This window comes from Phalacrocorax aristotelis, chromosome 1 (assembly GCF_949628215.1).
Source record: "Phalacrocorax aristotelis chromosome 1, bGulAri2.1, whole genome shotgun sequence".
NCBI lineage: Eukaryota > Metazoa > Chordata > Aves > Suliformes > Phalacrocoracidae > Phalacrocorax > Phalacrocorax aristotelis.
In genome coordinates, this window is record NC_134276.1 from 7820330 (window position 1) to 7838185 (window position 17856).

General features: G+C 38.6%; 1 protein-coding gene across 3 annotated transcripts in view; it reads left to right on the forward strand.

The window, feature by feature from the left end:
* DLG2 (discs large MAGUK scaffold protein 2) overlaps window positions 1-17856 on the forward strand; it is a 1060076-nt gene that overhangs the window by 520179 nt on the left and 522041 nt on the right. The window contains exon 1 of one of the 3 annotated variants that reach the window (XM_075079695.1): window positions 9630-10026. The exons of the other annotated variants lie outside the window; for them this stretch is intronic. Within the exon in view, the coding sequence (XP_074935796.1) occupies window positions 9949-10026 (78 nt within the window). The 5' untranslated portion in view covers window positions 9630-9948. Of the gene's footprint in view, window positions 1-9629; window positions 10027-17856 lie in introns of those variants that run through there. 3 annotated transcript variants of the gene reach the window in all.

Below are 17856 nucleotides of genomic sequence, written 5' to 3' on the forward strand. Positions count from 1 at the left end.
ATGCAGTTTGCCTCGCCGCTGCGCCATGTTCGGTGCTTGTGTAACTAAAAATGCAGGTCTTTCTCAGCAAGGCACATTGCACGTTCCTGAATGTACAGCTGTGGGGGTGAAACTTAGGCTAAGTGCCCTGTCCTAGAAACAGCTGAAATCGTGGCTTACGAAGTAGTGTCTGGTGTTCCGTATCTCTTTGCATGGGCAAAGAAACCTGAGATTTAACAAGTAACATTTATCCATGATATGTTTCTTGGGATGTGCATTGAGCATGCGATCAAAGCCAAAGGATTAGTATGCTCTTACATACATATTTTGCTACTGAGTTGTTGCCTTGAAGTATACTGAGGTAATGCATTCATATAACACACTTGTGTTGTCATTTTAGGTCCTGAGCTTTAATGGTGATTTATTGTTCATAATAGATGAGGTAATCAAAAGGTATATTGCCTTAGTCCTCTTCAGACTGAGACCATCTGAGACTAGAAGATTATGCTGTCTGCTTATCTCATCTTTAAATCACAACGAATTACCGATATATTTGTGTAATGCAGCTGCAATCTACCATCTTTTTGTCTCCCTACAGCATTACTGTAGGCAGAGTATGGCTTCTCAGGTAAGTGCATATTACTTAACCCGTTATTTTTAAGGAACTACCAAAGCATAAATGCCTATTATTTACTTTGACAGGGTGACCTGAAAGCAAGAAATAGACATGTCAGAGGGTGTTGGCAGTGGGATGTGCTTAACTGATTACAATAATGGCTGTGGGAGTGTTAGGCAGGTTAGTGCGAGGTAGGCAGGCAGGTGGAAGCACTGCCCTTATTCCCCATTGCGTGGGGGGCTTGCTGTTATAAGGATCTGATCTGCATCGGAGCTGGGGCTCTCCATAACCCAGACCAACTGCTATCATTAATTACAAGACTGGTAGGTTGTGACAACCAGCAGTACCTGGGAGCCTGAGCCTGCTGGGTTAAGGCACTTCTTAGAAGTCTGTGCCCTTTTATCACTTTTACCTTCACTGAACCTTTCAAGACTTTGAATGGCGAAGAGGAGGAAAGCAGAGAGAACAGATTGTTCCTCTTAAGATCAGAGTTCCCCTCCAATGCTGGGAATGGGATTTTGGCACATTGCTCATTTTTTAATTCTCTTGGCTGGAAGCAGGAAGCATTTTAGAGCTTTTGGTTCAGTTCACTATCTAGCTGGCTCCCCTAGAGCCATATAACAAATAACTAGAGTCCTTGGAGATGCTTCTTCTGGTGCATCATTATGTGGAGGGCAAAGATGAGTTGTGAAAATCTGGGTATATTAAATCTTTTATGTGTTTAGCTGTGGGGAGTGGTGGAGAAACAGTCCTTCGTTCAACCTTCATTCTACTTCTGGGAGGTCCAGGCATAAAATATGATATAGAGGAAAAATGAGAAGCAGTTAATTGTTTGCTTTTGTGGTACTTTCTCTCCCTATAATGCTTTTCTAAAAGTTCACATAGGTTCATTCTAGCATCTTCATGGCGTCTGGGTGACATGTGAGAAGAAAACCGATGTGCCTGGCTTGGCAAAAAACAATTTGCAGAAAGGTGTGGGAGAATCTTTCAGGCGGCTAGTTGCATGAATCAAAAAAAAGTATTTCCAGTGAGATGTGCAGAACAGAGAATTTAAAAATATCTGTTGACTGGGATCCCAAGGGAAAGTTAAATGTAAATGTAACTTAGACAACAGTATTGACAGCCCTGGAGAAGGCTGAAGTGTTCTGATTTTTTATGAAAAAGGAAGATAAATATTTTGACAACTTCAAGGAACACTTTCTCAATTTTGTACTGGTTAGAGAGCTCAAAAAGTTTCTGTTTTCTTGAAACACTCAGATTTAATTTAAAAACTTCAAGGTGTTTGAAAAGATGCTATTTTTTATTGTTGTCCTAAAAAGTTATAACAATTTTTCTGTATATTTTTGATCAGCTCTAGTCAGTCTGTTATCAAAGTATATCTCACTAGCCATATGCTGCCTCAATTCTTCCTCTGGTTTTCAAAGTACCAAAATCCTCTGCTATGAAAAATTTCCCTCCACAAATGTGTTTTTCATGATTGTCCCAAGTAATGGTGGGAGTAAAATGGACTGGGGTTGCACTCGAATGGTATTGATTAAGAAAACATGGTTTGACAAATTTTCTTTTACCCTTTGTTAACATATAATTAATTAATTAACCGAAGTATGTTTTAGACAGGTAAACATGCATTTTATATTTTAATATTTGCTATATATTTTTCTGCTTCTGAAGATCATCTCATAGGTGTAGGAAGAATAACTTATTATCCTCGACCTCATAGTCCTTTACAATTCTATTCTCTTTCCAGTCAAAATTGGTATAACACCACCCTTTATTGCTGGTATTGCTAAAATGGACCTTTTCATGTGTTACATTACAACTAAGCATTTGTGTAATCAGTTTTGTTATGGACTCGGACAGACCTTTCCGCAGAATTCTATAAGGTTCTGTATCAACCAGTGTGAGGGCAGATGCTTTCTACCACATTACTTCATATTCGTTAATACTTTTACCTTTAGACTATCCCTGTGCAGTAAAGAATTATTCTTTTCATTTTAAGAGTAAGCAACTGGCTTGCAAGGAATAATTAAGCTCATGCAGAAAAATTGTAGCAGAATTAAGGGAGGAAACGTGATGCCTGGTCTGCTGTGGTTTGGGCTGTCCTCTCTCTGCTTTGCTTGAGCAACATAAATATGTTGAGTCAGTTCCAGAAGCACAGAGACCTCCTCCTTTTCTCTGCCTGTAGGAAACAAGAGTTGCATCCAGTCCTAGATAAAGACTTGTTGCTGTTTACCCATCATACTTAGTAGCAGACCATCTTATATTTGGAGGGATTAAGTAGCCTTTTCCTCCATATTTCTTCTCTTTTGCATTTTAGCAAGAATACATTGCTTTTTTAAACCTGTGTTCAACACCTAAATAGTTAGCAATGTTGTTCTTAGTGATTTGCCTCTGAAACGACTTAACTTCCCAACTGATATTGCAGTGTTGAACTGTAGGGCTGTGAGGATCACAGCCTAGGAAAGCTGAAGACAGAGGTAAAGAGCAAGAACTGAAGTGAAAAGCTGCAGAGTCATTATGTTGTATTTGTTTGTTCTTCACATGTGGGTTATGTTTTCTACCAAGCATTAAAAAGCCAGGTAGGAGCCCCTGGAGGTGAGGGCGTGACAGGGCTTGCTCAGGTGGGGTATGGCCCAGCCAACAGCAGAATATGGCTGGAGGGAGTCACAGCTGAGAGTGGGGAGCTGCTGCTTTGGCAGAGGCTTGGGAGAGTGACAGAAGAGAGCCCAGCCTCTGAGATGACGGTGAGTGGTGGGCATGGGCTGCGTGGACTCTGCTGCTGCTCAGAGACCTGTTGACTGGGCTTAACCTGTGCAGGTATACGTGTGCCTTGCCTGCAAGGAGGTGGTGGCATGAGGTTAGTTTATAGCTATCCTGTTCGATCTCATCACTGGTAATTCTTTAATGCTTCATAGTTCAAGAAAACCTGGCTTCTTGTGCATGAGGGTTGTCTGGAGAGATTGGATAAAGACAAAGGCTAAGCACATTTCACCTCAAACCATTAAATGATGCAGGGTCAAAGGAGTCCATGTGTTTCACTGATACAGTGGCTATAACTTGTGCTGATTCTGCTTAGGATGACTTTTTAATTTTGCTCTTGGGGCTGATAAAGTGAAAGTGAGATTTAAGGAGGGCTTTGAAAGAGAAGGCAGCTTAAAATCGGCCAGGAATAAAGTAATGTTTATGATAAGACAATATATATATTCCCATGCTTGTGCCCGCGACTGTTTTCTGGGGGTTTTTTTGTGATTAGCAACAAGGTGGACAGCTCATTAAAGGCTGCCTCCCTTGCTGCTGCTAGAAAAAGATCATACGGAAAGGAGATATCTCAGTGGTCTTTGTGGGTATCTAGATGGGCATTGCCTGCCCTCCTGCTCCTCACCTGCTCTGTTCAGACAGAAAGCTGTGACTGGCACAGGACTGAGTTCTGGAGAGTTCATGCCACCTCTGCTTGGCTTTGGCCATGGTACACCCTGTGGCCACGCTCTGGATGAGGGGAGGTTTGGGGTTCCCAGGCAGCGTGCAGAGTGTCCGATTTCCTGTATGGCTGTTACCAAGTTACTTCTTTGTGCCATACTTCATCCCTTCCTGAAATAGAGATAATATTCCACCATCACACAGAGTTATTTGTAAGTACAAAGAAAACAAAGGTACTTGAATACTATAGGATGGGAGGCATATACACAGTGCTGTCATATGAGTGTTTCCACACTGCATTCAGTTTTATTCCAGATTATAATTGGCAAGTCCCTTGCAAAATGAACCGGTGACACACATAAGATCTCCTAATAATGTGCGGTTCCTTCTTCCTTTTTCCCTCCCCAAGGATAAATTTTGTAGTTTATATTATTTCCTGTGGGAGTACTTGCCATGCAAATACATAACTCTACTACATGCACTGTGCTTTGCTTTGATACTAGAATCTGAGCAGCGTAATGGCACATCTGAGGATTTTATACACCATTTTGGGTGTGATTTCTTAACATAGCAGGAAGAAACTTAAAAATTTCTATCAGAAAAGTGAAGCAGGGAGCAATTTGTGCTGAACTAGGGACAAAGACAAAAATAAAGTGGCATTTTTCAAGTTTTTATTTATTTTTAAGGCTCCTAATGGTTGTTATATTACTTGTGTGACTCACTAGAGTTTCCTATGCACCAGCAGAAACTAGAGTGGAAAATCAATTTCTAAAATCAAAATTAAGTACCATAATTAGATTTGTCTCCATTCCAAGGCTTAACAAATAAAAGAGGAAAGAGAATTGCTTAAATTTTAAACATTGTCTCTTATGCCATTTTATTTTAAAGTGCTAGATACATCCCTGTGTGCAGGGATGTACGAGTCCCAGCGTTTAGCATAGGACTTATTTAATTTCCATTTCTCGTGAGTGCACTGGTAAAGCTCTATTTCATGCAGTTATGCAGCACAACACCTCATCCTCTCTTCTCTTGATCTCTTGTGCCACACGTAGCAGGCTGAGTGCCATCTACCACATCAAATAATAGAAGAGTAGAAAAATAGAAGTGATAATTGCATGGCAGAGGGTAGGTACACAATTTTGGGTGCATCATACTTAAAGGAGATCCACAGGAGGAAATGCTTGCATTTTATTTCTTTACTGCTCTGAAGTTCTGTGACATTGTGTACGAAATTCTTCACGCCCTCTGCCAGACGACAGTTCTGCCATACATCAGGAAAGGTGACGGAGGCGATGTCTGCATGCAGTAGCTTGTGTTTTAAGGGGAAATTAGACCTGGGGCAAACTCAGCTTGGCTTCTGAAAGGAGAATTTCTAAAGAGAAAAGATTTGGCAGAAGAAATATTAAGGGAATAGAAAAATTTAAATTGGAAGAGAAAAGCATGAACTGCTGCCATCCTTAATATACAGCATTTTGGTCTTACTTCTTTTTTCCATTTTTATCCCATCTTCCTTAATCTTCTACTTCTTCTCCCTTCCCCCCACCCTTCCCTTCACTGCAATATTTCTTTGTTAAGATACATGACTGTTCTCAGAATTACTACACTTTCATTGACTTAGATGCTCCAAGGGATTTAGCTTTTAAGCAACCCAGTTTTCCCCATCTTTAAAATTCAGGCCTAAGTGATAGAATTTTAAAATTTTTATTATTAAAAAAATCTGTTATGAAACATCATAACTGGCAGAAAATGTTGTAAGTAGAAACTAATCTTTCATCTGTATTGTAACTACAAAGGAGTGGGTTCTGCCCCGGCCAAAAGAGAAGTCAGAGTTGGTTTTGGTGGTGCCAACTGGGGTAACTACCCCTCTTGTAAGAGTGGCCGTGGGTTTCCTATAAGAATATTGCATGTTGCAATAGGAGGAGGAACATTTGTCCATTTGCCTCTGTTTATAGCAAAGAGTGAAAAATCAGGTCCTTACAAAACCTTGGGACTTCCACCTACTTTAATTACTGTAAGGTCCAAATGTCTAAAATGTGTATCTTCCGGATGGAATAGCAGAAATTAAGTTTCCTGTCTTTCCTAGTATTCTGGTCATTAGGTAACATGTCTTGGCATCATGTAACTTTGTAAGATAATTAGTTGTGTTGGGCATGGGAAATGATTGCTTGTACAGCCAGCCAAATCAATATCTGTTGTTGCTTAGTACTAAAGAAAGAAAAAAACAGCTACCTTGGTTTCAGTTTCATCAGCTCTATTCCTGTATCCACAGCTGTGCTGAGTGTTAACATATAAACCTTGAAGCAAAGTGATTGTTTTAAATCTTTGGTATTTCATTTTTTAACTTGTTCCATCTCCTGTCCGTTTCACTGGAAACAGAGTTCTGCAAACCCTGAATGACTAATCTTTTCATCTGTCTTCCTATTCTTGCAAGAAAGGCAATATTTATGGCTGAACTGTATTTGTATTTTAAATGGCCCTGTCATCGCATTTTATGACTACTGTGTGTATATATTCAGATAGAGGTAGGAGAGAAACAGAATCTGCAGCTAACATCTATCTTCACCACAGGTGTGTGAGGGGGAGGTTGACACCCCACATGTGCACTGTGAGAAGTTATCCCTTAACAAGAGAAGATTAATGCCCTGTCTAAAGCTAAGCTGCACTTCTTCCCATGTGCTGCTTAAGTAAAACTGCAATGTTAAAATTGAAAGAGGAGGCTGACCGTCAGAAATACTGATGACACTCAGTGCATACAAACAGTTGGCAAGGTGTTTGAAACGACCATCTGTTTCAGTACTGAGCATCAACTGCCGTTGCTTGCAATGTTGGGGAGTCATGTCATAAAAATAATAGGATTCAACACCGTAGTTGCTTTATGCTTATACCCATGTGTCCACTTGTGGTAAGACCAATTCTTCTCATAAAGGCACAAGAATGCAATTTAATGTATGGTGTAGATGTGGTTTGGTTTACTGAAATCCACCCACTCATTCGCAGCAAGAAGCCCCTTGTAAAATTTGCTCTTAACTGATTATCTCCTGTCTGCAATAATATTGCTACTCAATTGCATGCATCTCTCTGCCCTTGTAATGTAGCACTTGAGTGAGCAAGCTAAAGTACGTATTACTCCTGTGAGCAGACAGCAGCTGGGAGCTCCAATTCTTCTTCTAAAGCAGCTCGGCTTGTAGCACTTCTGTAAAATGCAGGCTTCGTTATGGTTACAGTACAATATTAATAATCATAAAATCCCTGGCTACCAGTACAGACCTAATAAACCTGCTATTGACAATGTATGGCAGACTACTGCATGATGGAGCTGTAAGAAAATAGTTTGTAGTCTGGTCACTGCTCTTTTGTAGGGTCTGCATAGAGCTGCAAATGCGTGCAAATAGTTAAATGTATTTCTGATTAGAATCAGAATTAGGTATTTGGTGAGATTTATTCTTCCTGATCTAACATTTTCAGTGGGTGGAGAAAATTACCTCCCTATTGCTTTGTCATTATTCCTTAAATGAACAATGTATTCTATTTTTTTTCCTTTAAGTGGGATGAATTGTGGCTTTTTATTGCTCCCTATTTTTCCTGAATAAATAGTTCAGTAAAGCTGCTAATGTTGATGATAGAAGTCATAAAAAGGAGGTTTTATTGTTTAATGAGTGTTTCCTTCGATTTTCTCAGCAGCTGAATATACATAAGACTATATAAATAGTTGCCTGAGAGAATGTACCCTTTCTTGGTTGTAGTGCAATGATTTCTAATTGTACTTATTCTCTTCATAAAAGCATGGGAGCAGAGTGGGAGAGGTGTTCTACTGTTTATGTATGTAATACGTATGGTTATTTTTTCCTGTTCTTTTTATTTTAACATTTATAGTGTTGGTTAAGCTGTGTAATGATGTTGTTTCTCCTTTTCTGGAGAGACTTTTGTTTTCCTATCCATGTTTCTTTATTGTGAATTCCCAGGTAGAAATAAGATCTCTGATTTCTTCCTAAATTTTTAAGGTCATCTTTCTTCCTTCTCTTTCCTTCCCTCCATTATAGGGCACTCTGTCATCCCACAAATGTGGAGAGTGGCGTGAGCTTGCTACATGGTGTAATAAAGGGTTTTGCACCTTGGAGAATCCATCTTACATTCAGCCCACAGTTCAGACTTGGAGTGGTGTTATGGACAAATAGCTCTTCCATATCAATCGTACTCCAGAGTAGACATGTTTTACCCTGTCTTGTGGTCTAGCTCTAACTTTCTGACTGCCAGGATTAACTAGATGTCTGAACTGGAAGTAATTAGAAATTATTCCCTTCCCAGATATATTACCAAGTATTCTGTCAGAAGGTTTTAGATGTCAAGCAAAAAACATCCACCTTGGAGTTTCCTTGACGAAAAAGTCACTATCTAAGAATTTCAATTTAGTTAACCAACTTAACATTTTGAAATGTGTTGAAGGAATTCTTTGAACTCCTTATAATCTTAACAGAATTGAGGAGTGTATGTCTTCAGGCTCAAAGCTTGGGCAACGCCATCCAGCTCCAGTAACTTGGATGTTCTGTGTAAGTTGTAAGTGGGAGTGGAATATTTTCCCTTTTGAATTCATGCACCCTGGAGAAAACAGTTTCAGCCATTCTGTGAAAATCCTGGAGCAGAAAAAGTGTTTCCTTGGCCCCAAGAGCCCTATACTAGATTGCTATGACTGTATTTCCTTTGCTGTGCCTCTTTTAATTCTGATTTGCACTTTACCACAGAATAACAGAGCAGAAATTACTCTTGCGTGCGTACATCCCAAATGCGATGCTGCAAACAGGACAGCAGTGGTCCTCCCACAAGTTTGTGTCTCCACAGTTGTAAGTGGGAGGGCAAGGGGCAGGATTTGTGCTATCAAGTACAGTACTTAGCTATAAGCCCTGTAAATTTACAGCTTTGATATGGCCTCTGGCTGGGAGAAACATCTGGTTATTCATATGTCTGGGGCCAAAAGCATATGATTCTGCTTATTGTTTAGACATTGTAACTGAAGAGAGGTGTAGAGGTTAAAGCTGAAGTATGAGACAAAAGGAAAATAGACGTTCATGAGCCCTTCTCAACTCCTAATGCAAAATAACCTGCAATTAATGGAAGAAAGAAAAGCAAGCTTAGGTACGGCAATAGTAAAGATTAATTTGGGAGGGGGGGGGGAAGGTCAGTTTTCTATTTCATGACGCCGTTATCAAAGAAAAACAGAAGTCCTTGAAAGAGTCTTAAATCCTTTAGCAAAACATGTATGACATCAGCAAGTGAACTGAACAGCTATGATGTCTTTCTGTTGCAAACCGAAACTAGGTAACAAAAACATCTCTGAATAGACCCCAAACCACGAGAACAAAGTAAAATACACTTTCCTTTCATATCTTAATTGCACTGAAACACGTAAAACACCTGTTCCTTCACCTTAACAGTTAATACACATTTCTATTTTTGGCACTTCTGTACCCCTTTCCTTTCCTGCAGTGCTGTGTATCTCATATTTGAACTGCTGCTGCCTCTGTTGCATGCTGGCAAATCGAAGAGAACCAAGGAGTTAAATTTCAGAACAGGAGAAGAGGAGGTGAGCTGTCTGCTACAGTAGTTTACTGCAGCTTCCTTTCATACTGACACATATGTAGTTTGTGGTGACAGTGCTAAAGAACTGCAGACAGGCACTTAGCAGACTGGATGTGAGCTGGATGCAAAGATGCCTCACCCTGGACTTCCTGCTGGCAGTATGTAAATACACCTGCAGACTGGCCACACTGGGTGGTTTGTTTTTTTTTTCAGAAGGCAGCATGAGAAGACCTGACAAAGCAACAGCATAGTTGAGAGACCTTAACCAGCATTAGATTTGTATCTCAGTTGTGGGGGAAGTTTCTTGGTATTTATTTTTTTCTTGTGCGCTGCATATTCAGACTGAAATCTTCATCACTACAATGTTTGCCTCTATCTGGTATGCCAAGAAGCTGGGACGCAGGTTTGTGCATAACGCCAGGAAAGCAAAATCAGAGAAGGTATGTTCCTAGTGGGAATATAAAGCCTTATGTCTCATGCAAGCTGCCTGCTGGCATCCTGTTTTGTGTCTGGTTAGCTATTTTTTTTAATACCCTGAAAAATGACCTATTGCTATTCATGATTTCACGCAAGAATCCTTGAATACTTTGCATATTAGTTATTAAATACCAGGGAGAAGATCCTTTCAAAAGTCTTTATGTCCTCTTTTATTTATTATTTTTGCAAGATAAACAGCTGTACCTCTGGTATGTTTTGTGTTAAGGGAGCACTCTAGTGAACTTGTTGCTGTGCTGCATTATTTTTGTTAGTACAATATTAGGTTCTTAAACAACCATTGCTTGTTCGCTGCTTGTAAATTCTTTTCTGGTGTGGGACCAATGAGAATGTAATAACATGTTAAGCATTTATAATATTTGGGAATTTTGTTTAATGTTACTTGTTGAAACTGTGCTGCAGCATGGATTCCTTTTATTTAAAAAGACTTAGGCATGTAAAAATGGTCAATACTATCTTTCAGTAATTTTCTTCTCATAAAATTTAACTATGTTTAACCAGTTGTTTTCTGGAAGTCCTCAGGGTTAAGATTCTTCTGCCTGCTTTATCCATAAGCAAAACTTAAATTGTTTTACAATTTGCAGTAGTGATAATTCGGGGATATCAAAGCAATTGCCTTTTGTTCTTAATATATAAAGCATTTAGCTGTTAGAACTGATTTCAGTTTTGTTTAAATTAACATACAAACTGTTTTCAAAATGGGACTAATGCCTCTTTTATACACTCAGCATTAGATTGGGGGAAAAAACTTCAGTGTAATGTTATGAAGTTACCTCATTAGTCTGGTAATGATGGCTTCCCCTTTTCCTTGCTGTCTTTGATGAAGTCAAAGAATTTCTAAATGGGTTGCTTTATTATTTCTTTGATATATCTTATGCTATGTAATACAGCCACCAATCCACTAAGTAATTATCCATTGCCTGAATTCCTCTGTAACTGGAAAAGCTCTTCACCTAGAGAAAATGGTTAGCAAAAATACATTATATTTATGGTTGGGGAGGGGAGAATGGGCAGAGATGTGCTTTTTCTGCAAATTATTCCCAGTGGTTAAAAAGGTGCTGTGTGGTAATTTTGAAATTTAAACATCCAAGACATTGGGAAATGATCCAAATAATAGTGATTTATGTAATCCACACCATATGCATAAGGAAAAATAGAAATGCAGACAGCTAGACATGGGACTGTCAAACTTTCTTTGTCGTTAATCATATTTCAACAAAGAGGGCATCATATAAACTCTCCTGCTGTTTGTGTGTTGCTATGGGAGGAAAAAAAGTTGCAGACTGGATCTTCGTTAGTCCTGAGGGGCTCCCTCCAGAGGAACGTTTGTTTTCAGGCTTCCTCCGAGATGACAGAGGCAGGATGAGTGGACACATTCTACTCCTGACACCGTGGGGCTCACTCAGGAGCTTTAAAAACAGATTTAGTACAGGTTGTTTAAAGCGTGCATGCGTATAGATTATTCCAATAACCTTGCAAAATTTCATAAAACAGTGCCAGAGTATTCACTAAGAAAATACATTCTTCTCTACAGAGTCTTGTAACATTAAGTAAAAGAATGCTTTGAAAATTCGAGCTCTTCTTCTTTTCCTCTTAAGGTATTTGCACATATTTCTGTATAAATCTATTATAATATGATTTATTCAGCTCTATAGGACTTTCAAAATAATCGAGACAACTCAGGTCAGTGGTATTCAAGCTCTGAAGCTATTCCTCATAATTTTTAAAGAAAAGCTTCCTCTGAAAATTTTTTTGAGCATGCTATTAGCATATTTGAAATAGAATTTTATTTTTGCTAGAAGATGGAAAGTATACAAGGAAACATCTTGTAAGAGGTTTACTTATTGCCTTATACCAAAACTAAAATTTACTTATTGGAGCTTTATTCCACAGTCAGGGCCCACTTTTAATTATTTGTTTTTTCTTTTTTTGTCTTTCTTCCATAAATCAATGGTGTACTCCAGCAAAATCCCATTCCTAGCAGGATGCTATTTCAATAAGTGCTATTGATGATTGGAAGCTGATCAACACTGACATCTTCAGTACAAAACCTTAGTAACAGGAGAATACAGACCTGAAAATAGGTCTATCAAAAAGTAAATTAAAAATAACATTTAACTGCATGTTTTGTTTTGGTTTTGTCTTTTTCTGTGTAATGGTTGAATAATCAAATTATTATGCAGTTTTACCTTACATCTTTTTTTCTGGAAGAATAATTAGCTTTTCCTCTGTGTGCATGTTTTGAATTAAACATTGTTTTCTTAATATGCTTTTGGAGGTAATAGCATAGAGCAATAATTTCTAATAGCATATGTGTGCAAAAAGAGTTTCTTGCGTTAAAATCTGGATAGCAGGGATCAGAAGATTATGGCTCCATAACAGATTTTTCTATTATGCTTAGCTTCTTTGGAGCAGTAAAAGTCAAAGAAATTTGAAGAAGTATTTCTAAGAAACAGAAATTTTGTTTTCTTAGGACCAGGAAGAAAATCGGAGGAGGGGGTGACACAGCAGAAGAGGGTTATAGCATGGACTCAGGTGTGCACACACTCATATGCAAAACCTGACTGTGCAGTTCTTTAATATGTCAGAACTTTGGGCCTGAATTGCACAGAGCGAGGACTTGAATTTGGATCTCACTGGTTACTATTTAAGGAAGCAGAGCTTCCGAGGTGCAAAACGGAGCGTGCAGTGCCAGGGGTGCACACGCAGGCAAGGGAAAGGATGACGATTGAGGCAGTCCTTTGTGGGAAGGGCTAAGAAGGCATTAATGTGACAGAGTGGTGCTCCTCTGTGTGTGCTTCATACCTGCATGAGGGTGTCTTGTTGTGACGATGCGGGTGGGCTTGGCCCCCTGTGTCTCCAGAGCTTACCATCTCTTCCAAAGCTGGAATTCCCATCCCAATACTTCCGTATCTCCCAGCTCCTCATCTCCCCATACCCAGTTATGGCAGTCCCTGCTCTGGGAGAGCTGGCATATACAGATCACCCCAAAATGAGTGGAACGTGCTTGTTCTCGTGCCCTGCGCAACTGCAGCCTGAGGACTAGGGGGTCTCAGGAGCCAGAACTTGGCCTGTGCTGGAGAAGTTAATCTGGGACTTGGTGAAAGGAAAAGGGTCTCTCTGGGGGCTTGGTGAAAGGGTGAAGGGTAAAGGGTCGTAATAAAAGACAAAGAGTTGGGAGACCAAAGGAAGGAGGTGGACCTGTTCTCACTAAGACCTGTGGGAGTTCTTGGGTTGGTTTTCTTATCAGGACATAAGTACCTGGTGTTGAGTGCCAGCACTGCTGCTCCTGGCCTGCATTTCCAGTCCTTGCTTCCCCTCCAGCCCGGCATTTCCTTGGAGGCTGTGGTCAGATCAGTCGGACCCTATCTCATTGACTGCCATCCACAACCTAAGGACTTCCCAGCTGTTAAAATTTCATCTGGAGAGTAGAGAAGGCATCTGGGAAGAACTGGATGAATGGCAGCCTTACATGTCCCAGCCATGATGACAACAGTTATTTCAAGTTATGTAGTGTGCACTGGTATTTTGAGTCATTTTTTTATGATATATTGAAAAGCCTTATTTTAATTCGGAAATGCCACAAAATATTTTGAAAAAACTTAAAACTTTGGAAAACAGAACTCTTTTTTTCCAACCAGTCCTGGCTAAAACTTCTTATCTCAACAAGAAAAGTGGGATAATGCCTGTTAATTGATCTTAATGTTCTCATTTTGCCACGGAAGACTCAGGCATGTCAAAGTTCCTTATACTTTATTGGTTTTATTAGGCTGGATCATAAACCTTTTCTGGCATATATAGAAGTTGTTATCCACAAATTCTACCTCAATCTGTTGTCTTGGTATGATTGCTACTGTTACTTTTGCCCTCGAGTAGTGAGATATTTAGTGTACATGCAATACTGCCACTAATATTGCCTGCAAACAACTGAACTTTCAAGGCAGCTCTGCTTTTACCTGTTTTATTAAAGTTATTAAAATGTTTTGAGTTTGACACATGAAAGGATTATTGTTATGAGAGTAAACGCAATCATTTGAACATTGGAACTAGAATAACTTAAGGCAAAGATTGATGCCTTGAATTTTTCTCATTAAACCACAGTCAAACAAAAATCAAGAGATGTTAACTGCATGTGGTTATGCTATAAAAATAAGTATTCTAAATGATTGGAAGAGGTACAGAAAAGTAACTGAGCAATTAATCATGTTGATCTGAGAGGGTGAGCTAAAGCAGTGTGAAAAAGCTTCTGATAATGTTTCACTATATATATAGAATTTGGGTTCCAAGGTTCAATATTAAAAGTGGGGAAAGATTCGCCAAAGTCACCCTATCATTTAATTTCAATGGGGAAGTTGAATATTGTTTTTTCTGCTTGTTCAGAACATGTTTCAACCATGAGACCCAAATTACATACTGTTAGAGTTAGTCAAGCTGTTGAGCTTTTACATCTGAAGATGACAATCAGTTTAAAATGAGATTTCTCCTTGTGCATTATTTTTGAAAGCAAAACAACAAGACCCATGTGAAGTGTTTAAACGAGTTGACTTTCACCATCATTTTACAGAATAACATTGTTAGAATTCTCTTTCTAGCTTTTAGATACCAAAGTGCTCTTCTGGTGTTATCAGTTCTAAGAACTGATATCCTGTATTTGAAAGTATGTAAGTTTTACCCCAGGAAGTTTAGTTTATAATTCCTGTTTAATGCATTTATTAATTTTATAATTCAAGACAGAAGACATTTAACTTTTAAAACTAGGTCTATATATATAATGATACAAATAGTATGTGGTTTCTGGGCTACCAGTTGTAAATAAAAATAAAGATTACCCCTAAGCAACGTTTGCAGACTGAACAGTATCAATTTAAGTGAGTAGTTTTAAATGTAATGTATTGCAGACTAGAGACATAGTCCAGCAGCTGTTTTTTCATTCTGTGTGCTTGGGTTTAGGGTTGTTTTGGGTAAATCAAATATCCTTGGTAGACTGGCAGCCTACAATGAAATATTTGCAAAAGGACAGGAAAATTTTCCTTAAGAGGTTAACAAAACTGGGGTGCGTGACAAAAAATTTGTCTATAAATGCAGGCATACTTAATAGTTTCTCTGATAGTGTCCTGGCAATAGCGACAATTAACTCTTCATGTCAAGATGACACTTGATATCTAGATCATTCTCATATCTGTGTTTTTAATGTAGCTAATTGCAGAGTAGGCTGTTCTAGATTGTGTATTCTTGTTTCATTTTTATTCTGTTTACAAGTAGCTGCCCAGCAATCTAATTTGAAAGAGATGAGAAGTTCACTTGAACCAGTAATTACTCACAACATAGAATCAAAACTGTGATTAAGAAATCATAAAACATAATACCAGGTAAACACATTTTTCGTTACATTATTTTTAGATACAGGTATTTAATTGCAAACAAGATAAACTCTTTCTCTGCTTCAATACTTGCATGTATACCTTAGATTTCTTAACAAGTGCTCTCTTTCAAAACCAGAGCTTACCAAATTATTTCCAATCCACTGGGGTTGCGATGAAGTGACAAAACTTGCAGGTCTAGTTATTGCCTTAGCTAAAGGTGAAACGACTGCTCACTAAGGGACATCTCATGTAGCTGCCACATGCTGTAAGGGCAGGCAGATAGTTTTACTTGTATTTGGGCAAAGGAAGGCCCACGTTGACCAGATTCAATTGGATGACAAAAGTGCGTCACTTATTTGTAGAACTACCTGTCTGAAGAGATACTGGAGCTATCTCAGGCCCCTGGAGGAATCTTTTCAAATGGACTTTGTAAGTGCTCTATTTCACAGTTTTTTGGAGAGATCTTATCTTTTCACACATAACTGTGTGGAGAAAAATATGCGAGTTTTCCTGTATCCAGGGCTCATCATGCCTTTTGCTTTAGCACAGTTGGAATTCTAAGACATTTTCTTATATTGTGATTTAATCCAGAAATACAAAGCTACTCGACTCCTTTTTTTCCCCTCTTTCTTTATTTGCAGTTGGTTATAATCCCATATGTGCCATGATTAATATATAACAGTAGGGATCAACTGCTTAAGTAGAGATTTATTTTGCTTATAACTCACTTCCCCCTCACAGTCACCGTAACGATAATAATAATAAAAAAATTCAACTAATCTTGAAAAAATGCAAGAGTGATGTTTTAAAATAAGATACTGATCAATACTAGACTACTGAAGTTAATCCTTTGCAATCCCTTATTTCAAAGTAATCTTTTTCTATTTTTCATCTGTGAGGGATTTTGCTCTTGTTTTCCTCGCCCATTACACCTGCACAGGCCCAGCACCTACCTGTAGCAATTAATGAGTAATAAGGGGAACTCCTGTTTAAATTAGCTTTTGTTCACAGAAGAAGTAACTGTTAATCAGCTATAAGTGAACTCTTTGTGAAGAACAGAATATCTTCCCTCTTTCACTCCAATTTAATCTAAGAGGACTCTAAATTAATCTTAGCTGGCTGCTGTACATTGGTGATGCCTCTTCTCTTTCCCCCACGCGTTGTCATTCTGGCACACACACTGCTGTATGTGTTTCCCTGTCAGGTACAACGAAGTCTTTAATTCATGATCCATAGGTGTCTACAGCATGTCACTTAAAACAGTCTTTCCGTTGCTGATTTAGCCAGTGTTGTGATTATCTTAGAAACAGGCGAAGTGACTTCTCCAGTAAAATTTCATCTTGTTGGCTCAAAAACAAAGCCAAGACGGACAGGAGGACATTCAGAAAACAGCTGCCACACCAATGTTTGCATTAATTGCTACTCTGAGTGCTCACGCTGTGAGTCAAATGGAATCAGTTTGGACCTGCTTCTAATGAATAGTGGGTTTATTGTCATTGGCTACAAGCTACCCTGTTTTTCAAAGAAAAAATTTTTCTCAATTTATTTTTCCTGTTTTCATTCAATAAATAATTTATCATTTCCCCCTTGCTTTGTGCTTTGTTCTTTGTTTTTAAGAGAAAAAGTAGTATATCTACCTTATTTGTAAATTTAGTTGGATTTTCCACACTTGGTCTACATTGTATATCATATTCTGTTAAATCCCAGTGTGTAGCATTGTGAATGTAATATTTAATTCATAAAGCACTCATTATTTTATTGGAATTGTTGTATTTCTTTGCATTCTGATGCAGTGATCAGGTATATTATGAAAATGTCTCGTGTGATGTGCAAGTATGATTTTTTTTTTTTTGTCATTACTTTCTTCTCTGTCCTGCATATGCAATTCAAAACAGCGCATAATAAAATAGTTGTTTGAATTGCGCTCCGAACCGCATTTGGCATCACTCGCTATGTTTGCAAATAGACATCAGTTTGAAACTCTGACAAGAAACAATCTGTCCTGTGGCATTAGCGTCCCTGGAGAAAACTGAGATGAGAATTCTTTCACTAGTTCCTAAGGTAGATTATCAAATTATACTTTACATGTTTTTAATATACTAGACGGGCCATTACAGCTGGTATGTGTGTAACGCTCCCACTGGAAGGCACCCTGCCAAAGACATGTGTGTGCAAACAGCTTTAGTAAAATCTAGAATTATTGTCACGTAATATGATTCTCAAGACGGTTTGTTTTAAAAGAGGCACTTTTTATTTTTATGGTGCAAAAAAATTTCTCTGCCATACACTACTTAAAATGTTGATGCATGTCAGGAAAAGCTTGGTTATAGATTTAATATATGTTAACAGCTTCAGATGAGCAATTTGGAAGAATCAAGGGATTAGCTAGTACTTGCAGTATGAGAGAGTTTT